Here is a 27,090-nt window from a genome sequence, read left to right on the forward strand (position 1 = left end):
GTGGATGTCCCTACACAGCAAAGAAAGCCCCTGGAGACACGGAGGAACCCACATCTTCCTCCTTACCAATGCATTAAAAAAACTCCAATACTTTGGCTCATCCATAGCGTTTCTCCTCCAGACCATGCCTTAGCCTGAAGCTTAGCTGGTAATGAATGCCATGTAGGGCTGCACTGGGAAATTCCTGGCTTGAATGTATTTGATTGAGAACATTCCCTACAGAGTTTGTCCCCTCTTACACAGAAACGCTTGTTACTTTTTATTCCCAGGGCACTCGCTCTGGTTTCTTTTGACAAACAAGTGTGCTTTTTACGGGGACCCACCACACGGCTTCTCCCCTGCCAGCCGGTTCCAGCTGCTGCGTGCACCGGCAGCTGGGCTCCCTCGCTCCCACCTGCTGCTTTCCACCTTGGAATCTGCAAAATGGGGGGGGGGAATCCCTTGTGATTTAACTCTCCCACATGTTTTCAAGGCCAACAGTCTGGGATTACAAGATACCTTTCCCCAAGGAACAAAGGGGATATCTGCTGCTTGAGGATCCCAGATGCTTTTCTACCTTCACATACACAGTGCCTGGAGGCCTGGGACAGCAGCTGTCCTGCATCACGCAATACTGATCCCTCTGGACAATAACAGCTTGACTGGCTCAGCGGAAAATCTCACCAAACCCTCGTGCCAAAACACCAGAGCTTTGACAGGAAACTGGGCTGGAATACGTGGATAATCTAGGATCTGCTATAAAATAACTCACCTTTTCTGACTCTGGGAACGCTTAACCCCATTGCAGAGGCTTACCAAGAATGCCAGAATTTGCAAAATGGATGGGGAAACAGGTCTTAGAATGACACTTGAATCTTTCTGATCTTCTCAGAACAATCATTCCTGAAAGCACTGTGTTAAATAATTAACAGTGATTAGCATATAAAGCAATCAATGGCTTTTACAAGAGACTTCCACTTCTGTTTAACCTATTTAGGCTTTTACAGAATCATGTATTACTATGTTAACTAAGCAGATAATTAGCTACAAGAGGTATTTTACTGCACTTCCACGGAAATTACTGGGTTTGTTTCATTGAAGCATCTTTTGTGTTCAAAACGTTGCGCACAGCAATGATGCTGGCAGTTCTGGACCATTTCACCCAGAACTGGTTGAGTAAGTGGCAGCCACTCAATCATTGTCAACAAAGACACAAGAGCAAAGGCGGTTTTACAAACAGAGATAAGACACTGAGGTTCCTTCCAGTGTTTGCCGGGGAATGGAGGGTGTGAAAGACATCCTAAACGCAATTTTTAAGTCAAGTTTCCCATACATAAGAAGAGCCAGGACATTTATCAGAAAGATGCTCGTTTCTCTTGCTTATCCACAGAACATCGGAGTCAGCTCTGCAGGTTCCCCCATCCTGCCAAACAGCTCCAGTCCTGGCAGGAAGGGAAAACAGCCTTGCTGAGATAGAAATGAAGTCTTCCAGACTTACTGTCATCAGCTCCCCAACTCAGGAATGTCTCTCTCACACACAAGTCCCCAAATGGCTTTAATAAATGACAGCCTTCATCTCGAAATCCCTACATGGACAGCTGAGCATTGCCATCTCTGCTAGACAGATGAAGAGACCACAGGGAGGCTCAAGGCTGGGGGTTTTTCCAAGTCCTGGCTATTTTGGGGTGTACTGGCTTAAGACATCAAGATTTGACTGTTCAAAGAGGGAAGAGGAAAGAAAATAAGTTCAGCATGGGAATACTAGTAAACGAGATCATACGATCATGGATGAAACACTGAAGAGCAAGCAGATGCAGAGAGCCTCGTGCCGCAGAACAGGCTGTTGTTCTCTGTTGTACTGTCACACTGCTTACATGTTGAAGTTTTAGGGATGGGCAATCACTAGATTTTAATTAAGAAATTACCACAGGCATTCCTGGAACCAGCTTTTTAAGATTTCAGCTCCCACAAACAGGGGTTAGATTTTCAAAAGGGCTCCCTCTGCATCAGCTGGGGCAAGACAGTAATTCAGCGGTCAACGCACCCAGCTGTTTTGATCCCACCTTTTCTGTGCACCTAAGCTGGCATGAACACTGCACTTCACAGCCTGGCCCTAAAGGCTGTGCCAGGGCAGGAGGGGTCTGCTGCTGCTTCATCCCTGGTGGAATCCTTTCATCACCTGCCACAGAGCATCCCTTTAGCACTTGCCAGTAAGGACAGGAACAAGGAATATCTCCAAAACATAGTTTTGGCCCTGGACACATATTAAAGTAGGGAGATTACACAGCAAACTGCTAACCCCGTCAATCTTAGATAATTTGAGCTATTATGTATCATCAGCTGGTATGGAGATTAGGCTCTGATCCTAATCAAACCAGCTAAGTCTATTCTTGGGCATTCATCTCAGCAAGGAGCAGGACTCTCTTAAGCTCATGCATATTTCCTTTGTAGCATCTGTTCAAGATATTGCCCACACCCAATGAAGACACCTTTCTCTCCTGCTGAACTGTGTTCTGACCCTGACCTGGAGGGAGTAAAAGAAAATTTCAGAGCATAAAGATATATATATCTTTTTCATGGAGCCCAAGAAGCAGTAGCACCATGCCAGCATAAATGAACTGCTGGGGAATTCTTTAATACCAAGTCTCGTGTAGCATAGGTGTCAGCTTTTTTTCTTTTTAAAGAGCACAACCATTTAAGTCTTTACCCAGAATACACACACATTCTTCCACCAAAAAATACTGACTTCTCCTTAAAGAGCAAAGGAAAAAATGCTGGTATACCTATAGGGAGAAGGATGTGGTGAGGCCAATGAAAATGCAAATACTCAAGTGGGAACCAGATGAAGAAGCACTGTGAAGTTCAGTGAAGGCAGGATTTCTAAACACTGAAGGTAGCTACAATCGCAAGAGTTAGGATGCTTTCATCAAAAGGTGCTGGAATGTTTCTAGAAGGAAAATATGCTTTAAATATGCACCTTCCCTCCCCATTTTCCTTCCGATGAAGGGACTTCTATAAACAGAACATACAGAAGACTTTGGTCACGTCTAGAAGTTTTAATGAGGATTAAATACTACAGCAAAAGAAGTCAGAAAGAGATCACACCTGGCACATTCAGAATGCGTGGGTGTGCGTTTAATGGCTGCATATAAGACTATCACACGCAGAGGAAATGAGTAATCCATTCGTTAACCCAAAGCGCACGACAGAGACCACAAAGGGAGCAGCATTTCCAAGAACTCATTTGCTCAGTAAACCTTTCCCCAACAAATGTATAAAGTTCCTTCTCAAAACTATGCTCCTTAAGATAGACTAAGAGAGCTACACCCTGTCCCTTCCCTACTGCAGTGCAAAGACCTGTGGGAGGAAGAAAGGAACCGAGCGGCCACCAAACAAGCAGCACAACGACGAAGGGAAACAAAACTTGTCAAGCTGGCCGTGCTTACACTGCCCAATTAGCAACCAGGTCTGTGAACAACTGGGTCACCTTCAGTTCATGCCAGCGATGCGTTCAGATCCCAGATACTGCGCCTTTGCTTGTGCCCTCAGCTATGTTTCTCTAGAAGTACTCATTCATTATGTGCTATGCATAATGCAGAAAGGAGAATAACCCATGGATAATTGGATTGCAATCCCATTAGCTGCCAGCCAGAGGGGAGCTTCTTTCCATGGATTCCTTCTACTCATGCCCACACGTTTCAAAGTTTATTGTTTTAAATGTCACACTGTAGAACAAATGACTTAGAAGGTTAAAGACCTATTGAAATGTTCTGAGTGTATGTTTCACAGCTGTTCCCTTCTTTGGGCTGCTGGTGAAAAGAACTGCTTGAATCCCAGCGGTAACCAGCAGATCACATCTGGATAATCATGTTCCAGTTGAACAGACAGCAGCCAAAATACGTTTGCAGTTATGCACCATGAATTTTTACAGCTTACTTATCTGTACACGTGTAGCCATTCCTGCCATCCTATTCTCTGCTCAGGATAAAACGAACAGACTTCATTACCAAAGATAAAGAGTCTATTGCTAAAACCAGACATTGGGCCAGATCCTCAGCTGCACCCAGCTGGGATTGGGAAGGGAGGAGGGAAATGGCGACCAAAGAGGAGCCAGTAACAGCTCATCAATCCTGGAACTGGTTCCATGCCAATCCCAGCATCGCTCAGAGAAGGCTATGGGCTGCTCTAAGTTACGCCAGCTGGCTACAGCCCCGAGGGGGCCATCTGCCAACGAGGCTTGTTGAAGCACAGCGTGTGCCGGCTAGAAGACTTCCCCACTCTTCAAGGATTGTTAGAGAGAGGGTGGCACGGAGTCACGGAGGTCAGAAAGTCCCAAACTCCCAACTTCAAAGCAAACTCCATCTGGAAACTGCAGCTGTTCTGCAAGGGAACCGAGCTGGAGCCTGGGATCGGTGTTTGTATCTGCAGTCACAGACTTGGTCCTATCCATACCAAAGGGCAAATGTGGAAAATATCACAATCCCACATTTTCTACTCAGAATACCTCCACGATCAAGACTATTCTTGCCATAATTCTAAATGTTCACTCTGACACAATGGTCCTCCCAGGAGAAAGATTAACATACCGAAAAGCTGGAGCAGTCAGGGGCTTGGTTAAGAAGCATTCTTTGATCTTTCACAATTAAAAAAAGTTTAATTATTCAAATGCTATTTATAACAGATACAATGGGATGCTGGCTGGCAAATGCATTTACATACATTAGATCTTCAAGATAGCCAGAAAGTCAGGATTTTTACTTGCCACAAACCATACAAAGGCACATGATCTGCCAACAGAGAACACTTACCAGGCTCGTGTGTCTTTATATCTACGGGGATCTCTGCTCATCACTATGGGTTTTGCTTATGATTATGCAGACAGAATTAAAAGAGAATGAACCACATAAATCTCCTTAAAAACTACTGGTCTATAAAGACTGTCATCTCATTTTGGACTATTACTACTTTTATATCTCACACCTATACCATTCAGTGAATGTTTAAAAACCCAGTTTCCCATTCAAGGCTGTGGCTATTATGTTAAACTAAATAAACCAGCTTTCCAAATGGTTAAGCAGGCAAAACACGGACCATTTACAAGCAGCGTACATGCAAACTAGTTAGAGCAGAGGAAAGGCAATTAGGGTGACTGCATACACTGCACCGGAAAATCTGGTCACCTTTCTAGATTCAGTTTTACAGACAACTCAAAGCCACCTACATTACAGCAAGATACCACCTGGAATTTTACTAAAGCTGCAAGGACAAGCCATGGACCAGAGTTATGTTTTGCCCCATGCAGCAAAGTGGAGTGTGCTATTGCCAGACAGCATTTAGAAATCCACCATTCCAGTACTGAAAAAAAGTTGGTGACCACAGTAAATTTCCCTCCCTCTGCACTCAAAGAATCTCTACAGGAAACACACTCAGGCTATCCAGTGTGACAGTAAATGATGTCTCGTTTTGGAAAGAGAACAGAAATTAAGCTTTACTGAGCTCAGAAATACCTCAGTTTAGCCAACAAAACAAACTTTTCCCCCAATAAAATCTATGTTTAAACAAAGAGAGACAAACTATTTTGCTAAAATCAAATAGCATAAGGGTATTTTAAATATTTTAAAATTTCAAGATGCAGACAAATCTATAAGGGGAAAAAAAAAAAATTTTAGTGACAATTTGGAGAGTCAGACTCTGCAAGCTGCTGTAGAGCAGATAACCACTACCCAGACAGTTTGCAACAAGCCATACATTACTGACCAGTTCCACACTGTAGAATAACCACTCCATCCCTAGCCTAGAGAGAGAGCAAGTCCTGATTCTGACCTGCCCCGTGTCAGGGTGACTCCCAAGTAGCCCAGCTGCAATCAGTTTTCCCAACAACGTCGCTTTGGCAGCTGCAGCAAGTGTAGACATTTTCCTGTGTGCCACTAATGCTAGAACCTCTGGGGTTTCCATCCACCAAAGCAGATCTGGATGGCAGCAACTCAAATGCCAGCATCCTGCCCACATCATGTTCCTTAGGCTGCCAGCAGAGAAAATGCATTAGCAGTATTAGTGAGACGTTTACGGGAGAAACGCTAGTATAGATGTTCTGGCTGAGACCAAATTTGGTTTGTTACAGGCACAGGGAAAGGCTTCTCAAACTAGTCTTGAAGAAATTTTACAATTGGCAGCAGTTTAAGGAGGATAAGCAGAAAGACAAATTTTTGACAAATCTTTCCTACTATTTACAAAAAAAGTCTTCCACACCAAGAGATCAGCTAAGAGTAGCACAAAGGGAAGTATTTTGTCACTGCATCTTAAAGCCACCTTTAAGTTTAGGATTAACTACTTCAGAACCACAGGGAAGTGCTCTTCGGGCTCTATCAGAAAGAGCTGTCTAGAAGTCTCCAAGCGTTACACGTCCTTTTCCTCCACCTTTTCTGTTCAAATGGACTCAGCCAGCAGCTCCCTCCCCAACAGGTACTTTATTTCTCAAGGATTCGTGAATTGCCACAATTTTTGCTTTCCAAATAAGCCTTAAGTTTGGTTTGTATAGTTCAGATAGAAACTGGAAAACCAGTACTTAAAGTTTAGGAAAGAAATAGGGTTGTATTTATTAGAAAAGTGTCTTTTTCCAGTAGAGACAAAAGCCTGAACTGCTGTATTTCCTCCCTCTCCCCTACACCCATATACAAAGCCCTCTCAAATGTAAACTGTGTACTTTTCTATAAGCTCAGTTTAACATTTGTGACCCTTGATTCTCCAAAACTGTCCTCTAGTGATGGCATTATTCTTATTAAATTTTTCAAGTTCCCTCGATTATCCTGTTCACAATCAACTGATGCTAAAAGAAGCAGTTTCTGTTTCATGCTTTAAAAGCATGAAACAGTTTGTGATGCAGATAATTCTGCAGGGAAAAAAAGGAGGATAAAAAGCATGCCTTTGGCCTTGGCTTTTTCTTTCTTCTTTCTAAAGACCAAGCAGGTAAGAAGGCAGTAAAATGAAACGGTTACTCACAGTACGTTTGTCTGGGGTGGGATATCGGGGATGGTTTCCAACATCAGATGCATGCATCTTACTGTAGTCCTGAAGCACAGGCAGCGACTAGGACAGGAGCAGGAGAAACTAGGCAAGAGGAGAAAACACAAAAAGCCTCGAAGAGCTGAAGATTTGATCAGCATGGTGTTTGCTGGAGTGTATTTGCCTCAATTCTGAACTGCAGGGAGCTGACAAAAAAAAAGTTTCCCAGCCCCGAGGTCCAGGAGGAGGGGACTCATCAGCATGTGTTTGCAATTAAATTAAGGCAGTTTGACAGTCCAACCGCCCACCCTCTCTGCCATTATGTACGTCGTTGAAGATCAGACTGCTCCCACCCCTCTTTAATTGTGGTGCTGAAATAGAAACTCTTAATTTGGATTTATTTTTGCCTTGTTTCTTATTTTGAACAGCCAGTTAACTCCTCACCTTCTCCGCAGGCATTTATCTGAAAGCATGCAGAATGCACCTCTGTGGACAATGACCAAAAACTGACCCTGTGCTTCAGGGCTGAGCTAGGATGCAGATGGCCCAGGGTCAAGTTTTTTATATCAAAATTTTTGCCTTGGCACACTCTGCAAACTAAGGATAGCATCTTATCTAACAGCCTGTCAAATGTTTCAGGCAGTAAGACTTTTAGGATAGAGGCTGTCTCTTATTACATGTAGTTATAACATCCAGCAAAAACTTTGTCTCCAGCTATTGATGGGAGCGTGGAATGCTACAGATAAGCAATTTTAAAGGGGAGATCACTAACAGAGATAAATAACTTGCAAATAGAGACAAAAACCCCCTGATTGTATGCATTCAGTAAAGTTTCTTATGCAGACTAAAAGTTGATTCATTTCAAAGACCTTTTAGCTAGTATAATTTCTTTCTACAAGGATGTCATTTGGAAAACCGTCAGGATCTTGGAGAAATTAAAGGCAATTGAGGGGTGAAGAGGGAAAGAAACAATGAAATCAACTGAGTTTGAACTGTAGGAAATGCAGACCTCAGTTTGTTTCTCCCATTGAATGATAAAATTGAAATGCAAAAGGGAGGACTTGTTTCCAGTCAAATTAATCACCTTTTACTGTTACAAAGAAGCTTAGAGTGAAAACAGCTTGTCTTTACTACACAAGATCCTAAATGTGTGGGTTTAGCATGAGTGTGAGGCATTAATGCTCATTAGGATATAGAGGTACTTGAGGAATCCCAAACATGGCACCATTCCACATTACCTGGAAGATCAAAGGAAAGCTTCCCATCAACCTGCGAGTCTGCTTTATACTGTAAACTACAATATAATTAACGTGACAAAACAGTACTTAACAAGAGTGACATTTAAACCTCCCTGGTTCTCTTCTCCCTTCAGATTCTTTGTCACTTGAGTATTTGGGGAGAGTGTTGGATTTTGGGGGTTTCACTTACAAATTTCATGTCATAGATGGTAAGAGCTGTATTTTTTTTTTCCAGCTATATAAAGGCATTATAACGCAGGTTTTCTGCATCTAGTCCTCAGGCAATCTGCTGTTTGTTTGCCCTGACATCACTTTGAAACCTAAGCAAGTTCTTGGAGCTCCTCCCTGCTCCCCCCGCGGACCCGACTCATGGTTTTGAGCAGGGTGTCCTCTAGTGGCCACCCAACCCTGTCTTACAAAAACAGGTTGTAAAAGACTAAATTATCTGCTTCAGCCTTTATATAACAATTGGCAGCTGAGAGTAGATTGTTCCAGGTGAATGACAGCTTTTAATTCCAATTTGAGAAGGCAAGCGCATTAGAAGTCCATCCTTCATGTGCATCAGAAGAGACAATGCAGGTTATGTCAAAGTCTTCAAGACCTAAGTCATATGTTCTTCCAGCCTGATCACTCACCGTATCATCTCTTTCCAAAACGCACTGAACTCTGTTAGGACAGAGTAACACAGCTACTTAGGAGCTGCTCTGTAAAGAAGCATTTCTAGGAAAATAAACAAAAATGCTCTCTTCAAACCATGCTTCAGTATTTAGGAAAGTCATCAACATCTTCCCTGGCACATCTGGCCACTTTACAAATACAAGGCTTTTGCCTTCTGCCTTTGATTACATCTTGGTGCATAAACTCTGAGCTCTAAACCAACCATCTGCAAAAAAAGTCCCTTCCAGGTTTATCTTGTTAACAGGAGACCTAGGCTAGGCATCACTCGTGTTTCTGTCCATCCTGTCTTTGGAATCTTATTTCAGCGCCTGGCTGTGCAGTGGGTGGCAGCTTCTGGAAGGATCGATGGGTATTTGCTTACTACTTTGTAGGAATGGGGTCCTTAGCCCAGTCAGCAGATTTAACAGTGGCCATACCACAGGGAATAATTTGAGTGCAAAAGGGCAAGTTCTGCAAGCTATACATTTACTTAGAAGTAGATCTTCACTTGAACTTGAACATACCTCTTCTACCTTGTTATCTCCCCTTCACGACAAACGGGATGTGAGATGTTATGAAACGCTAGCAATCACAGTTCCCTTGTTCTTGCATTAATTTATCTTATTTTCCATCAACATGACAAATTGTTTTAAAAGGAATGTGCAGCTCTGAACAAGAACCAAAAGTTAACTCCTAAAAGCAACACAACTGAAAGTTAACACTTGTGTCCCATGCTTAAGCATTTCCAGCCTCTGCTAGACAGACTTTTTTTACACCAGTAGAATGCAAGGAAGTTTGGTTTTGTTTTTCCAGGTGTGTGGGCGTCATCCCCCCTCCCCCCCCCTTTTTTGTTTTAACTATCACTTCTGCCCCAGTTGAAGGATTTCATTGGAGTAGGTCCCCTGAAGAGCTCATCACTACTTCCCAGGGAACTGTGATGTTGCACATTTTACTATGAAGTGAACATAAACATTATCTGACAGATTTAATTTACTTGATACCATTTGTATGACACATCTATAGCTTTCCAAAGCAGAAAAAGATTTTTTTTTCAGCAAGCATCACGTGAAGGAAAACATTAACACTGAACTAGTCTCATGTTATAGTTGGTAAAAAGACATCTATCATACACACAGATGACAGGAAGAAACACAGACTGCAGGTAATTATCCTGTGGAATAAAGGTTAACACACACATTTAATTAGCAACAGCTGTATTTGCTATTATGATCAGTTTCCTATTACAGCTGAAGCCAAAATATTATCCTCAATACTAGTGAAATGGAAGCCATGAACACCAGCTCTTACAAATCTGCATTAATTAAGCACTGAAACAGACCACAGGAGACAAGAGGGGAGCTGCAGTTCAGAATGCATTAAACATGCTCCTGACATGTTTGGTTTAGGCAATTCCTTGAAGTACAGAAATGGACTAAATAACCTTTTGATATCCGTTGTCTACAGGTCTAACAGCCAAGAAGTGAACTCACTCTAACCGTTCTGAGATATTAAATCTAGATCAGTGCCGTGTGTGCTAATTCCAAAACAGATCTTGCACAACTCCATTACATAAAGGTTTAGAAATCATCAGCTGCACAGGTTTCTTTTGAGAGATTATATTCTGAGGAGTTCATCTAAAACTATGCACCTGCGCCATATTATTAAGTGCTTTTTCTAGTGTTCTAGTGTCTTAACCTTCAATTATGGAAATAAGTACTTATCTACAAAGTATTCTAATCACAACATGATGCAAAGCCATGTTAAGAAGGCTAAAAAGTCTTTACTGAATTTATTGATACAGAAACACTTATTAATAAAGTTTAAATTGCGTAACACTTTTGCATGCCTCAGGCCAATTTGACTCTAGTTTCTACACAGATTTTTTTCAGCTTACACACTAACAATTAAAGCAGCTTGAAGTTCATTTCTTTTTGCAAATTTACTGCAGTATCGAAACCTAAAAGGAGTCACACACAATTAAAGACTACTTAGAACACAAAAGGAAACAGTCAAAGCAGGTAAAATCCTTAGACAGCTTACAGAGTATACAAAAACAGTTATGCTACAATTACTCTATTAGAAATGCATACAAAACTACAGTGCAAGTGCTTGTGCACAGGGAAAACGTATTTACAGTCCCCCTTCATTTACAGGCTATAAGCAATACTATTTCACAATTATATTACACATAAAATTTCTACTATGCGTTTGTTTGGATCTGTGTTTTTTTGGACAAGGGAACAATTTGACAACCTAGAACATAAATTTCCTGTATATATCTTTATTTATTCAACCTTATCCAGGAAAAATAGCAGTATTTTATGCATCTTATAGAAAGCTACAAAAATCTAGCAAATGTAATAAAAAAGGCAAATCTGGTGAAAAATCTGACAAAATATCTTTTACAGCTGGGGGTGGGATGGGGGCAAAATCAAACAGGGATAAATGAAAGATAATTCTCCCTCAACTGGTCAGCTTTAACAGAATCTCAGCAAAGTTTACTAATACTAACCCGAAGTTTAATCTCATTTTTAAAGCAACTTCTTTAAAAGAAGTTTTATAATTAACAAACTGAAGGACGACCTGGTAGCCAAAGGAAGAGGCACCCCGTACTACGTAGGGGTATGGAAATTGTGCCACAATACAGAAAGGCACATATCTGCTATGACAGCTATTAAGCAGAAATGCCTAAAAAATAGAGGTGATAGCCTTTAGGGAAGCACAGAGAAATATTACACGAAGATTCTATTAAGCCTCCATTTACCGCAATATTCAGGATTTTCATTTGTAGAAAGAAATTCATTGTAGCCGCCAGAATTACAAGATGGGCACTTGTATGTTTACAGGAAACCATCAGCTCAGTGGCCACAGAACTGCCCCATTTAAAATAAAGAAATAAAAATCTGAGGGAGCAAGATAGCTTGGGGTACCATTTAGACCAGAAGTGGAGACTTAGGAAACCAGAGGCAAAACACAGCCTACGACTGTGTTAAGTGCCAGCAGCCACATGACACCGTATTATCAGATAATATTCTCAAAGATATACAAAGAGCCTATTAAGCAAGGAAGAATTCTCCACCTCGGGCTTAGACGTACAAGAGTTATCCATTTATTTTCAAAGCCGCACAGAACTTTGAAACACTACTTATCATTAAGAAAGTTGTGCAACTCAGTACCATTAATCATAGAATGGTTTGGGTTAGAAGGGACCTTAAAGATCATCTAGTCCAACCTCCTCCCATGGGCAGGGACACCTTCCACTCAACCAGGCTGCTCAAAGCCCCATCCAACCTGGCCTTGAACACTACCAGGGATGGGGCATCCACAAATTCTCCGGGCAACTTGTTCCAGTCCCTCACCACCCTCACAGTGAAGAATTTCTTCCTTATATCTAATTGATATCTACCCTCTTTCAGTTTAAAGCCATTACCCCTTTCACTACATGCCCTCGTAAAAAGTCACTCTCCAGCTTTCTTGTAGGCCCCTTCAGGTACTGGAAGGCTGCTATAAGGTCTCCCCAGAGCCTTCTCTTCTCTGAAAACCCAGCATATTTTTGGCAAGACAGTCTTCATCCATTCCTCCTCAGAAAATGAGGAGAAAGTGTTAAAAAAAAAAAAGATATCAAAGTGATACCAACTTAAGTGCTTCTGATGGGGCAATGCCTTAACATAGCTTCATTACCTACTGGGAGAGGATTTTTCATTCCCCCCAGCTTTAGGAGTATTCCACATCAATACAAGCTCAAGGGTTTCTTTCCAGCCTTTACCAGTTTGGGTCGATTTTTCAAACAGGCTGTAACCAAGTAAACTTCCCCTTCTAAACAATGATATCTCCTTCCATCACCATTACAGGAAGACTTAGGAATAAAAATTAGAGTTCACATCCACAGAACTGCAGAGTGTAAAGACCTTCTATACGAGCCTGTTAAAACATCTACTTAATTGTTGCACAAATAAAATAACCTACCAAGTTGATCAACTTCATTCCACCTACCGCATGTGGACCGTGCGTACACAAGTTGTATTCTAGCCACCTTGCTACAGCAGGGGCACACACACAAACACCTAAGAACTGCATCAGTTTGGCTTTCTAGGCTGTTTTCAGGTTCTACATACCCTCCACAAAACTACATTTGGCTGAATTACCAGGACACAAGCCACTCCACTCAGGCTCGCGCTCTCCACTTCACTCTGTTCAGCCCAGCAGACGTAAGTTCTCACACAACAGCAAAATCTGCAGATTCTGCTTTCACAGTCAGTTTTCACAAACTCACCGCTACGCATCTCCTCTCTACCCTCTTCCCCATTCAGAATTACTCTGTAAACATTTCCAGAGATGACAGTCACAACCCTGACTACCCTAGCATCCTGTTAAAGCTAATCAGCTTTGCAACTCTTCACTTGCCTCCATTGCTTAAAAAAAAAAAAACAAAAACCACAAAAAAACCCAACTTTGCATCTCTATTAGACTAATTCACTAGAACAGGTGTTTCCCGTTAAGAAAACCAATATTCTGTAAAACATATTTACCTTTTACTGAAAAATTATGTATCATTTATAAGCAAAACTGAGACCAACCAAAGGGGAGCTGATGCTTTCCTTCTCATTCAAAACTTGGATGCCACAAGGCCAGATGCCAAAAATTCTTTCCTTTCATGTCTGTAGAAGTTGTGCTTTTTCAGATTACTGGAAGAAACAAGATTTGCCAGGTCAGTTTTTACTAATAATCTCCATCCTCCATTAAACACATACCACAGTGAACACATGGCAGGTTTAGTGGGAGAGAGCACAGACAGCAAAGGTCTTTGGGGAACTGCTTAAGAATATTTAAAAACTGCAATTCGGTAGAGCAGCCATGAGATTTTTCGAATATCTCTGTGCAGTTAGTTTCAGGGAATTAAATCCTCCTTTCCATAAGCAGCTGAGCATTTCACCAACTTGCTTCCTAAGGAATCCCTGCTGTAGGATAAAACTATAGCACACAACTTAGAAGAAAAAACTTAAAAAAGCTATAATGTTTAAGTATACAGCAGCCACATTCCCCAGCTAGCCTACTGCCTTGGGTGGTCATACTAGCAGGCAAGCAAGTGGTATACATTTGTCAAGCCCTAAGTAGTACTTTATTTTCTGCCTACTTCCCACTTCCTAGAAGAAGGAAATTACTTTTCCCTGTAATAAAGCAGGTAATACTTCAAGGGATCAGGCAAAGGCAGACTCAAGACCTTTTCTCTCAAAAAGTTTACAGGGGGATCTGGCTTTAGTTCAGAGGGTTTAGTTTCTTCCTCTTCTCGTCTCTCATCCTCGATATCCTCACTGTTGTTGTTATCATCTGATGGGTTGGAGATACGACTAGCGAAGACCTCTTTGTCCAAGAAAACAATAGTTTCCATGCGACGGCGACGCACACGTCTTCGCTTAAATCTTGGGGGGTTCTTCAGCCCATTTCCATTTTTGCTCATTGTTTCTTGATGTATAATTTTTTTAATGGTTCCTCGAATGGCTATGCGAGCCAGATCCTGGAGGCTGCGAACAGCCACTGGGGCTAAAACAAAATGAAAACCATGAACAGATATGGAGAAACTTCCCTCAAGAGTATTCATAGGAAAAGTTGTATTTGCTCAAATTAAATCAGGCCACTTGAATTCCCTGCTGTGATTACAAAAACAGCTCTATTCAACTCCTGTCAACTCGGATAAACTGTATTGTAACTTTCCAAACAAAATTTAATTATGCATTTCTCTCATTAACTGAGGAAAAAGAATGGGATGAAAGAAGAGTTTCATATTTTGATGTCAAGTCCTCACAATTATTTTAAGACACACACGTCTTAAAGATTATAAGAATGCAGACTTAGTGACTGAAACTGTGACTGTTTAATAACTTAGAAAAAGATATTTTCCTACCGTAGATAACTAGACCTGAAGTCTACTTAACTCTTCCATAAAATGATTTTTCTATTGTGAAGTTACTTCAGCTTTGCCAAGTTCTTCACTTATAAAACATGAGTACTATTTATGCTCTTCAAAAACTGCTTCAGACTTAGTGGGTGAAGACTGGCTGGAAACCATTTGGTAAAAGTAATTACAGAAGCATACAATAAGTTATTGTATTAAAATACATCCCACATTAATGGTTTGGAAGACTGTTCTGTCTTCTGCACTTATTTGCTGCCAGCCCATAAGTGCACAACATAACTCATGCAGCATAAAGAAAAAAAGTATTGATGCACACACATCCATGTGCTAAAACAAATTAAAACTGAAACAAACAAAAAACCCTGTCTTCTGCTGACAAGTAAGCATTCCTGTGACCTGAATGAAGGAACCGGGGGGGGGGGGGGGGAAATCACATGTAATATATATGCAGGTCTCACTACAAACCCACCATACAAAGTATGCTGAAATATGCACTTAGTGGACTTTATAGCACTGCATGGACTGCTTACTGAGCTGCTTTTTGTCATGCAAAGACACCTTTCCAGAATAAGAACAAAGCCTGACTAATCTCTTTATGGAAGTATCTCTGTCTTCATGTGTTCTTAAGAGGCCTCTCTACACCAAAGTCTTAATCTAAAGATTGAGGCCACTGCATACGACCTGCATTTCAAACAGCTAACCAAAAATTGCACAACTTCTATCCCTCAAGCGTTCCAGGTTCAGGATAATTCTGAATTGCTGGGCGGTGAAAGCCTTTGAGTAAATACAAGGTTTGTTCACAGGTACTGCTTGTTTATTTTCCATCACCATGGCACAGTGCCTGAGAACCATGACAGTATGCAATTCAGGATTGAAACAGATGTCTGCATATGCAAAAACAATCACCAAACATTCCACAAAGATTAGGTAGAATTTCACAAGAAATCATTTGTATTTAGAATCTATTTTACGCAATTCTGATTCTTGCACCAGGCCTCCACAGATATCCTCAAAGATAGACTGCGATCCAACACAAGACTTGGACAACTGTTCCAAGGAGGCAGCAGTTGGAGTAATTTTCCTTGAAAGGATTCATAGGGACATTACATCTAAGGAAGCAAGGTACAGCTTATAGCCAAATAGCAGAAGAAACCTCCCCCATACTCAAGAATGTCTATACTCACGCAAGTGAACAAGCCTTGATTTTCCTGAATCTGCGTGGTTAGGCTGAATCAAAGGAGCAAAAGAAACAGCAAGAATCTTCTTGGTCTCCCAGGCAGAAGGACCAGTACGAGTTATCTTAGTCAACTAAACCAAAACAAGGAGATTATTGTCCATTGTGTGAACTACAGTAAGATTTTTGGACAAAAACCAAAAACTTTTCTGCCTGGACAAGTGATTTAAGTACTAGAAGCTACAACAGTAAAAGTTAGGTAACAAGGAGAAACACTGGGGTTTTTCTGAGAAAATTCAGAACTCCTTACAAGATTAGCCCCAAGTAACTTCATCTGTTGCAACACAGTATGGGCACTGGCAGTTTGGGTCACCTTGCTTTCCCAGTTCTTCCTCAATTCTGAACCAGAGTAGCTATGTCTGACCACTGAGAAAACACGTCAGTCACCCATGAACATTCACTCTTGAAGGAAGTCTGCAGATCACTGGATTTCTGTTCCAGCTCAAATCTCTTGCACTAACTCATTGCATAGCATCTCGCTGGGAAGAAACTCTGCACTCTGCTCATCTCAACCACCCTGAGGTAAAAGGTCAGATATCTGCACCTCAGCCATACAAGTCCATTAAAACAACACACCTTTACACCAAAAAGATAATCTGAATTACAATCTTGAGTTCACACACAGGGCAGTTGCCCACTTTTTACTAAAAAGAATCCATTAACACTTGTAAATAGGGACAACTTGCACGCTCTTTCATAAGCCAGTTAGGGTGTAAAATTTTGTATTTTACCACAAGTACAACACTAGATTATACAACTTGAACAAAGTCTTGCTGACATTTTTCTGCAGCATGAAGGTAAATTTGCAATTAACAACAAAAGATCGAGTATATGAAAGACTGGTAGAACTATGAACTTTTTAAATATTATGAAGAGTGCAGAGTTCCGTTTCCCCTCATAGTAAACACTGGTGCACTTAATGCTTTCTCCAATCTGCTACAAGAAGGGCAAACTACAGGAAGAGCTATTGACTAAACAGAGATCAGAATTAAGAATAACTGAAAGAGAAACGTGAGTAGAAAGGCACTCAACCTTCTCTTCTAGAGGCATGACAAGAATTCCCCCAACTTTCAACAGGTTCTTCATGTAGTCTTCGTGTTCCTTCTGTACTCCAGCACCACAGTAAACACGGTCATACTGAGTACAGTCCGGAGAAATCTCTAAACAATTGCCGGTAACAAAAGATGGCTCACAAAATTCAAATCTGAAAATGAAGAAGATGTGTATCATACAAGAATATTACAATTTATCAAATGAATGATTTTCATGATTCTGAAAAAATGAAACAATGAAAAATACTTGGGGGGTGGGGGGGAAAACACACCAGTTTCACAGGATCTCTGCTCTGAAGCCTGTATATTCTAGACATCATCGGAACAGACCACAGCTAGAAGTCTCAAAACCACAGAACAATGAGGTGAGAATTCATATATGAAAATCTCCAGAGGATAAGGATGCATAATTTCATACTTGAGTTGCATATAACTCTTCAGAATGAGCTATTTTTAGTCACCTGATGCTGACTCAGTTATAATACACAAATATAAATATTAGACCTGCAATTCCAAATGTTAAAGTCTTTTAAAGGACTGCACCAGGGTTTTTTTGGCATTTTCAAAAGCTTTTAAATGGTTTTCAGATGTTGTGGGGAACTATAACCTGATGCTTCAGAAATATGCTTTGCTGAAGCCAATGGTAGTTTTGCCATTAGCTTCAAAAGAACTGTGATTTCACCCTTCATAAAAAGAATTTTTGCCTTTAGCATTTCTGATTCAGTTTAGAAGAAAAACGAATGATTCTGTGATGCTTCTGGTTTTCCTACATGCTCCAAATCTACATAAGCTTTAAGGACCACATTTAAGGGCTGATTTTGATCGAAGTTGTATAACATCTCCATTCTTCTACTGGTATCTTGAGAGGCAGCTCAATATAGCACCTATTTATTCCTAAACACTTCCTGAGGCTTTCTGCTTTTGCAAAGCGAGCTAGACATTCAGAGCAGCCAGCTAACAGTTCCTGCACACGGTGTTCTAACAGCATAACCCAGCAGCCATTTCTCTCAGCAATGCCAATTTTCCAGTCATGTTGATTTCTGAATTCAGCTCACTTTTGCTCTATAGCTATGTTTGTCTGGAGAGAGGAAAAAAAAAAATTCTTCCTTAAAACACCTATTCAAACAATAGCAATGTGACTCTGAAAAAAACCCCAGTTATCTATGTGCAAGCATCTTTCACGCTGAAAACTTTTGGTCTGCTGCCAACGTCAAGAAAATACAGCCCTCTCATCAGCAGCTTTCTAGTACAGCACCAACAGCACAAGGCTGAGTAGTTTAAATTCTAGCATGTAATGGCTTTAATTTTCTTCCTCCCACGAGAGGAGAACTATCAAGCATCCAGAGATGCTTTACTTCCGTGTTTGAACAAACTGTGAGACAGATCCAAAAATATGACAGCTCCAACTTTTATTGCTGAGGTTACTATTGGCAATGGTTATCTTGCTGGAAAGTTGTTACTTGTGACAGCAGCAGAATGGAGGTTCTAAGGAAGAACATATATCAAATCCCAAGCAGTTTTAGTACCAGCTTAATCATCATAAAACTACCTTCATATTTTAAAACACCATTTTTCTTCTTGGATAAAACATACTAGGCCACCACAGAAATCAGTTCTTATTCTTCTGATAACCACGCATGCTCTCAGATTACAAGCATAACTATTACTGTTATTTGCAAGTATCAAGTTGTTACCTGCAAGCACATTTTAAAATAAGTAATCTTTGTCAACTTCCCCTAAGCTCTGCAACAGCAGCGCTGCTATTAAAAACACTGCAAAAATTTCTGAAACTCCCCCACAATACACATCAGCTTAGAAGGTCACACACTGCAGCTCAGCAAGCCTAAGGAGCCAGAATCCTCAGATTACCCTGAATCCAGAGCTGCCGTGACTAAAGCCAAATGCACAAAATGAATCCAAATGGGCATTCCGCATTCTTACTTGTCAAAGCTGTCACTTGTTTTAATGAAGAAGTCCAATTTCTGCTTCGCATATTCGATCACATCGGAATGAAGCTCCACACCGTGGTTAACACCGAAAGGACCTGCAAATTTAGAACACTAGGATAATGGTAACAGGCAACAACACAAAATCCAGCAGGATTGAATGCTGTTTTGGTTACTTCCTGTAACAGATTGCTCCTTGAGCGTCAGACAGTCAGTGCTTGTGTAGGGTCAGCTATCTTAGTACTACAATGGGAATTGCAATCCTATACCTGCCATTTCTGGCAGCAAATGAGGATGTTTTGCACAATTGATTTTGAATCATTTGCTCTTAACTATGCAGGAAATTCCTCTGTAGGTGGGAAACACTGATACTCAAGAAATACTGTTGCTGTAAAACTGATCAGCTCGAAAAAATTCCAATGCAGAATAATAGCCCGCATGTTTTAATAAATCCCTCAGAAAAGTCTTTTGTTATTTTTATAGCCCCTTGCTGACATGCTAAAAATCTCCTCAAAAGAATCAGGAACAGTCATCACACATTGTACCTCCGTTAACAGCAAATAGAGAAGCTGTTCAGCACTCACGCTTTTTATTCAGAACTGACTTAGTAACTTTTCCAAAAATTCAAAAGCATTCAAAAGCCCTGGAGTTACATGTTGGCATCCTAGGTAATCTCAACAAACCTAGCAGAAAACCGCAAATGTGATTCCATGAAAAACCACGGGAGATGGGAGTGAGGCTCTATCCTGACAACAAGCACTTCAGCAGTTAAAATTATTGACACGCCCACAAAAGGTAAATACATACCCTATAGTCATTTGCTATCTATCCTGGCTGCTGGAAGAAGCACAATTGTCGACTGAAATACTTTAGGGGAAATTGCAATTGTATAACTGCACTTTGATGCTTTCATTTGTGCCTACCATAGATGTGGTCACAAAGTCAGTTCTGATGCACTAACTGCTTTGCAGAGACTGTTCCCACCTGTATGTTAGTAAGAGTCAAAATTGGATCTCAAACATGTTTCAGTCTAGACAGGACAGTGTAAAAACAAACAAGGCATAGAGCAGATAGTCACAGGTTTCTGCAGACATGCTCAATCCTAGTTTAAACATGGCACTCCTGCTCCCGAGCTGGGTTCTTGCTTAAGGGGCAACAAACCCAGGATTTTGCCCAGTCCTGCAGGAATCTGCTACAGCCACCTGTGCAATTACATCGTTGCCTGTTCTGAACTGCCACAGAAATCTGGACCCCATCCAGTTCCAGAGAGAACGTTGCAAGAATCCTGATAAATTAGCCAGTTGGATTAATGCATTCTTTATTTTCCTAGCTACTTTTTAGTTTCATTACTTGAGGAATGCTTCATTCCCAATTTCAAAACTTTTTTATTCTCACATAAACAGTTAACATGATCGAAAAGGTATTTACCCAAGATGAGTCCAACCATAGAACTCAGATAACCAGTGCCACTGCCAAGGTTCAAAAATGACAGCCCTGGTTGCAGATCCAAAGCTTCCATCACCTCAGAGTAAATGCACGGTGCTGAGAGATGAATATTTCCATGCTTCCATGCCAAGTCCTTGTAGGCATTGTCTTTGAACTCTTCCAGATAGTAATCTGCTCGATCAATGGCTCGGAATGCCTGTTCTACCAGTTCTGTCCGGATGTATTGTGCCTCCTTCAGGTTATCAATTAATTCATCATTATCTTCTCCTGCACTCACTGCACCTCCCATCTTCAACAGTTTTCTATAAGCACTAAAACTAAAAGAATAATAAAGGAAGGTGAGGTATAAGAGCATGCACTTGAACACCACATTATGCTGCTGTATATGAAGTACTTGGAGAGATCTTTAGGTACTTGAAGGAAAACAAGCAGCAGAAAAACATTACCACCACCCCCCAATCAAACAATGAAAAACAAAATGCAGCAGATCTGGCATGTAGTACCTGACACTAGCAGGGAAAAATAACAATAGACAATTTAAATGTGTAATGCCTGTCTTCAAATACTACCAACATTTTACTAGCATGTCAGCTTTTTCACTGAATCCTTTTATATAAAGGATTATTCTAGCTCCTATGCTTGTAGGTCATTTTTCATTGCAAATCCAACCAACAGTGCAAGCCTGACTCGCCTGTCAGAATTCTTGCCACACATAGACTTTCTATCTCCAATAGTATCAAGGGGAAATTAAGAGACTAAGACACAGGCAGCAGGAACCAGAAAAATCTCAAATTACATTTTCTTTGAACATGCATCAGGATGCTGATTTCACAGAGGCTAAAAAAACTCTGACTAGAGTACAAGCTTACTTACTTTAGCAAATGCACTTTCACACAGCTCATCTTTAGAGCCTGAGCCACCGTCATCAGTAAAACACTTAACAATACAGACAGCAACTGCAGAGAGAATTTCCGCTGAAGCCTGGGGAATTTCTTAGGTCCTCTTAAGTCCTAGATGAGCTAACCCCCAACAGGGAAACTCTTCAGTGACACAGATCTATGAATTACAAACACTTCTGACTTCACCAACACGATCATCTCCAGCAACCTATTCAGGCTTGTTGGTGTGGGGGGAAAGAAAAGCAAGCACCTTCCTTGACTGTGCATTACACTAAGCATGGCTATACGCTTCATGTAGTAAAAATATCTATATGTTTTAAAGAAAGCAGTATAGGGGGAGAACATAGAAGAACTTACCACTCAAAAGTAATCTAGCTTTTCTTCCCTACCCATATCTTAAAAAAAAAAAAATCCTTTTCAGAAAACACAACTTTTTTTTTTTTTTAAATGCATTTATTTACAATGCCTTTTTCCGCTCACAATAATAACCACAGAAGCAGCTTTAGAGTTCATTCCTGGGATCAGAAGATCTGCCTACAGCTAAATTGTTGGGGTTTATTTGTTACTTTCAGCAAGAGCAAATTATACACTTTCATTTTCAGAGGAAACAAAGGAAAGCTACAGGAGTCTAAGGAAATTTCACAGTTACTCAAATAACATACCATTTGGATTACCTGTAGAGACACACAAAATAGGATATACTTAGGCAGGGAACTCGAGCCAGTTTTTAATACATTCATGTCTCAAACACATCAATCCAGTTTCACACCATTAATAAAACTTTAAAAAATGCGACCCCTCTCCTTTCTACAGTTACTCCTTCATTTTCTCTACAAAAAATGATTGTGTTTTATTACTTCACAGTGAAAACACATCAAGTTGAAAGCTTAGGTGGGTTCATCAGCCAATTTGATTCTTTTTTTCTCCTCTTACATACACATCAACTCGTTGCATCGGCACATACAGGGCTGCTATATCTTTGGTCAGCATGCTTTACACAACATCCTGCATTAACATATTCTCTTCCCTGGGGGTGATGATCCCCTTGACTTTCTTTTGTATATTTTGTTCTTAGGCTTGCTTCTTTCTTCCACTTAAGCTCTTTTTGGAATTAAAAATCTACATTTTTAGATTTAAAAGTATGAATAAAAAGTTGTGGCTTTAGCAGTCTTCCACTTTGGATCCCCAACAAATTATTTCTGATGCATGCAAGCCCCACTGGGACAACTGGCTCGACCTGGTTTTAGCTCACCTTTACGATCAACAAGTGTTCTTCCATGTTGTAGAACATGGAAGACATTTTTCTAACAAGATCAAGGAATCTCCAAGTTGTGACAGGTGTCAGTTACTTCTGAAATTATTACTTTTACTGGACACAAGCTTACTTCCAATAAAACTTCTGCATGTTTTATATGCAGAACATAGAACTCTGACATTTAAATTCCTCTTCGGATAATTCCACATCTTTGTTTAACCTTGTTTCCCTTCTCCTATTGGAAGGGGGAACCAAGACTCTGAGTAGGACTTATTTTTAACAAACTTTTTAAAACAAGATCCTCTCCCTCCACAATTAGCACAGTTGTACTTTTCACACTTCTAGGTAAAGCACAGATTTCCACAAATCTGAGCAGGGACAAAGTCCACATGCAAAAATTATGATCGTTAGCAGATCACAACACAGGTATCAAACCAAACAGCCTTTTAGTGTTGAAACATCCCTTCAGTTGCACGTTGCCATCTTCCCCTTTAAGAAAAACAAAACAGAAAAACAAAAAAACAAGTGTGACATGAGAAGCTGCATTCAGACGCCTGAAACAAAACACTGAAATTAAAGCAATTTCTTCCAAGGCAAACGCCAGCAGATGCACAGAAGACTGAAAACAATGCTCAAGGCACAAAAATGCAATCCTTCACCCCAATACATTTCCAGGGTAATCCCTGCTCTGACATAATACGCCCCAGAAGGAATAACAAAGGTGAGGATGTTTAACGATAAAAAAAAAAAGTTACAATTGGCACAGCTTTCAATGCGACCCCTTCTAACCCTCTCAAACAGCAAATTAAAAAGCCCCACGCCGTATAGCTCAATCACTACCTGCGTTATCAGGCTGCTGCCGAGGAAAGTGACGGAGATGAGAGAGTGGGAGGGAGGTCTAGGAAAGCCCGATATTGATTCCCTCCGCCCCCAGCGCTTTAATCGCACCCGGGTGGCCCCGGTCTCCACACAGCATCGCTGCCTCCAGCCATGCCCAGAGCCCGGGGCGGCCCTGTGGGAGCCCAGGCCGCCCTGACGGGGAGGCAGCGTTGGGGCGGGGGAGAAGCCACGAAAAGGGCCATGCCCCCACCGCGGGGCACCCCCGGCAGGAGCCCCAGTGCCGGGGGAAGGCCGCAGGGCAGGGCTGAGGGGGGTAGCGGCCTGAGGAGGCGGCGCGGCTCCGGCCCGGGCTGGGGGTGGAGGTAAAAGGGGGTGAGGAAGCGGAGGGGGGCTGCAGCGGCCCGGTGAGGTCGGGTCGGGTCAAGCCGACACCGGCCGCACCTCAGCGGACAGGGTCTACCTCGCCCCCCGGCCGTACCTGAGCGGCGGGTCGGGTCGGCGCGGCCCAGCCCGGTGCGGCCCGCTCCCCTCCCGGGCCCGGCGGCACGGCCGTCCCGCCGCGCTCCGGAGCTGTAAACACTGCCCAGCTGAGCGCCGGCCGCGCCACTGCGCACGCGCGGCGCGCACCACCGCCGCGAGGAGGGGAGGCGGGGAGCAGACCACTGCGGTCCGGCGGGGGGAGCTGTCTGGACTGTACCATGCAGACCGGACGCGGGGGAGAAGACTGTACCACTGCGGGGCGCGGGGCAGCGCTGGTTCCCTGAGGGGAGACCCGGCAGCGCCGGGCCCGGCCCAGGGCGGGGGCGGCCGAGGGGCTCCGGTCTCCATCGCTGCGTGAGCTCCGCCTTCCCTGGTGGCACTGAATACTGACTGGCCTAGGTTTGGGCCCTACTTATGGGCCCTACTTACAGGGCCTATGTATAGGGCCTGCATATGGGGTCCACAGACCAGGCCTTAATACAAACCAGGCCAACACACTGGGCCTACGGGTCAGAGCTAAATACAGGCTGGGCCTAAGTACAAACTGGGTCTAAATACAGCCTAGGTCAACAGGCTGGGCCTATAGGCAGGGCCTAAAGATGGACCAGAGCTATAGATTGGGGCTAAATGCAGATGGGGCCAACAGACCGGGCTTAAATATGGCCTGGGCCAGCAGCGCAGGGATATCAGCCAGGTGTAAACGTAGACCAGGTCTAAATACAGACTGGGCCAACAGCCTGCCCCCACAGATCCAGCCTAAATATGGACCAGGACTAAATACAGACTAGGACGCTCTTCTTTCCCCGTCTGTCCCATTGCACAGCTCCTGGGAACATCTCCCCATGCCATGTGGCTGCCTGCCCCCAGCCCCATGCTCGCTGCCCTGCCCTAATTTCCGGCTCCCAGCACAGGGCTGTATTTCCACACCTGCTCCTTCAGCTCAGCGCCCAGTTCTCCCAGTTCTCCCAGTCCTCATCCCCTGCAGGACACCTCCGCAGCACGCCCCGCCGTGACAGCACGTTGCCCCGGCTCCGGGTGGGATCGGGGCTTCCCAGGGTGCGGGAGCGGATGCACGGAGCAGCCTGGCAGCAGGAACCGGCGAGGAGCTGGGGAGATGCCAGTCTCCAGCTGGCACGCACAGTCCTCGTGCTGTAGCTAAACCTCCCGTGTGAAGCGTGGCCAACACCAGATGTTCTGATATCGTTAGTCAGGCTTGGGAAAAAATCATGGGAACTTAGAAAAAAAACATTACTCTGGGAGCTAATTGATATTCTGCGTTTTGAGCCCATGAGCATCCAACTTGAGTCACATGCTTGGAGGGTTGGTTTTTTTTTTGCTGCAACCATAAATGCCAGAAAGAAATTCACTGAGAAGAAAATAAGTGAGATGTGTATTCACCTGACTCCAGGGGCTGGGGCTTGAAGAAAACATTCCGTATTGCGAGACTGCCACAATATCTGACATGCCATTTGTGCAGTGGAGGGACCCCTGTCCCCTGACGTGACCTGGCTGAGGGTTAGGCATCTAACTTAGATTTTACCCACCCACGTAGGCTCCTTCAGTGGTTGTAACCGACATGGCAGGGCCTGACAAGACATGGGGGAAAGGTGATTCCTCTCACCCATCTCAGAATGAGAGAAATTATCCTCTAAAAGTCCGTGTCTGTCTGCAACTGTAAGTGACCCACACAGTGTTGGCTGAGACTACGCGATCTGTGTGACTTCTAAGGCTACGGATCAAACAAAATTGTCTGGACTGGCCTTAGATTCAGGACTTGATATGACGTATGGCTACAAAATGAGAAGGAATAACCAGATCTAGACAAGGGGCTTCTTGATTTAAAGTTGTCTGGAGAGGAATTGTGAAAAAAGAAATAGCTATCTTTCCAGACACAACAAGCCCGCAGTGGAAAAAAATAAGAATTACCCTGGTAAATGAGACTCAAATAGGAGAAAGTGAATCAGCATCCGAGATGTATTTATGCTTTAAGGTGATTATCTCAGCTCCCTTCATTAACATGATAACAGCAGACTCTGCAAACAGGCACGGGGTAATACTGTAGATGTCTGCACTTTCGTTTCGCAGAAGACAGCTGCCTGGGAGAATGGGATTATTCGTGGAGAGTGAGCGCTGAAACTCCTCTTTGCTGATTCAACCAAAACAGGACGTGGTGATTGCGCTCGCCTTGTCTTGTTTAATACGGAAAGCACTCAAGCATAATGGCAACGCAGTTGAAATCTGCAAACGCAGAACAGACAAACTCCTTACACATGTGATTCCAGGGCTTCCGTTCAGCATCTGCTCCCTTTCCTGCTAGAGCCGCTTGAAAAATAGCAGCTTGTTTAATTTTTGCACAAAAATTGTTAAAATAAAAGCTGGGTAAAAAAAAAAATTCCCATTATTGCTAGGGCAGCTGTGCGGTAGGCAGAGAGCTCGCAGCAGCAGGGGTAGGGGAAGCACCGCTGTGCCTCTCTGCAAACTGTTACTAAGGCAGAGGGGAAGATTTGGCGGCAGCAGCTGCTCTTGCAGCAAGTCCTCAAGAAGACCAGAAAGAGTTTGAGTGTTTTAGGGATTCCCAAATATCCTGAGCCCTCCCAGGAATATTCGTGATTCCTTCCAGCCTTTCAGTGCCAGGATCCGTGAAACGTGCTGCCCCTCCGTTTCCAGACAGAGGATTACAGGAATGAGCCAGGAGAAGGACGCAGGGAAGACAGCTTGCCCACTGCAAGTCCCCACCTCATTGCCTGTACCCCAAACGCGTCAGGCAGCAGAGCCATGGGGAGGGACTAGCTGAAGGGAGACGGTCATCCCCAAGGGACAGGTTATTTTCTGTACCTCCAACTCACGCGCATCTCTGCAGTACAGAGCCCAAATCACGCGCTAAGGGGGGCGATTAACAGAAGAGGCGTGCCAAGCTGTGCCTGGGCAGGCGTGCTTTTGCTGCTGCATGGGCTCACCCCCAGCTTCCCACTGGCACCCGCTGGTTCTGCTCCCCTGGGAGTTTTTTCCTTCCCTGGGTTCTTTGAAAATGTAGTTATTGCTGAAAACACCTCCACGTAGGTGACAGCACCGGGCTCCAGCTCTGGAGGAAACGCAAACTTGTCTGATAATACTGCAAAAATACCCACATTTAGAAAAACAGAACGGT

The 27,090-nt window shown here is 42.8% G+C and overlaps 2 protein-coding genes across 5 annotated transcripts in view; both read right to left on the reverse strand.

Moving 5' to 3' along the window:
• The window catches only part of LOC142417153 (peroxidasin homolog), a 46,667-nt gene extending 39,408 nt beyond the window's left edge, over positions 1-7,259 (reverse strand). The window contains exon 1 of the mRNA XM_075517529.1: positions 6,979-7,259. Within this exon, the coding sequence (XP_075373644.1) occupies positions 6,979-7,142 (164 nt within the window). The 5' untranslated portion in view covers positions 7,143-7,259. The remainder of the gene's footprint in view (positions 1-6,978) is intronic.
• A 2,589-nt stretch (positions 7,260-9,848) lies between these two features.
• On the reverse strand, positions 9,849-24,079 carry PCMTD2 (protein-L-isoaspartate (D-aspartate) O-methyltransferase domain containing 2). 4 transcript variants are annotated; one of them, XM_075516765.1, is made up of 8 exons: positions 23,941-24,079; positions 22,620-23,111; positions 20,451-20,785; positions 19,018-19,120; positions 17,057-17,228; positions 15,975-16,098; positions 14,098-14,417; positions 9,849-13,561 (listed from the first exon to the last, which is right to left on the reverse strand). In XM_075516765.1, exons 3-8 carry the CDS (start codon positions 20,755-20,757, stop codon positions 13,559-13,561), a joined length of 1,029 nt encoding a protein of 342 aa, XP_075372880.1. In that variant the 5' UTR covers positions 20,758-20,785; positions 22,620-23,111; positions 23,941-24,079; the 3' UTR covers positions 9,849-13,558. The 4 variants fall into 4 exon arrangements, with proteins under 4 accessions (XP_075372880.1, XP_075372877.1, XP_075372878.1 ...); XM_075516762.1 differs by having other exon boundaries at positions 9,849-14,417; XM_075516763.1 differs by lacking the exon at positions 22,620-23,111 and having other exon boundaries at positions 9,849-14,417; positions 23,941-24,065.
• Between the last annotated feature and the right edge of the window lie 3,011 nt (positions 24,080-27,090).

Source organism: Mycteria americana, chromosome 14 (genome assembly GCF_035582795.1).
Source record: "Mycteria americana isolate JAX WOST 10 ecotype Jacksonville Zoo and Gardens chromosome 14, USCA_MyAme_1.0, whole genome shotgun sequence".
NCBI classification, from domain to species: Eukaryota; Metazoa; Chordata; class Aves; order Ciconiiformes; family Ciconiidae; genus Mycteria; species Mycteria americana.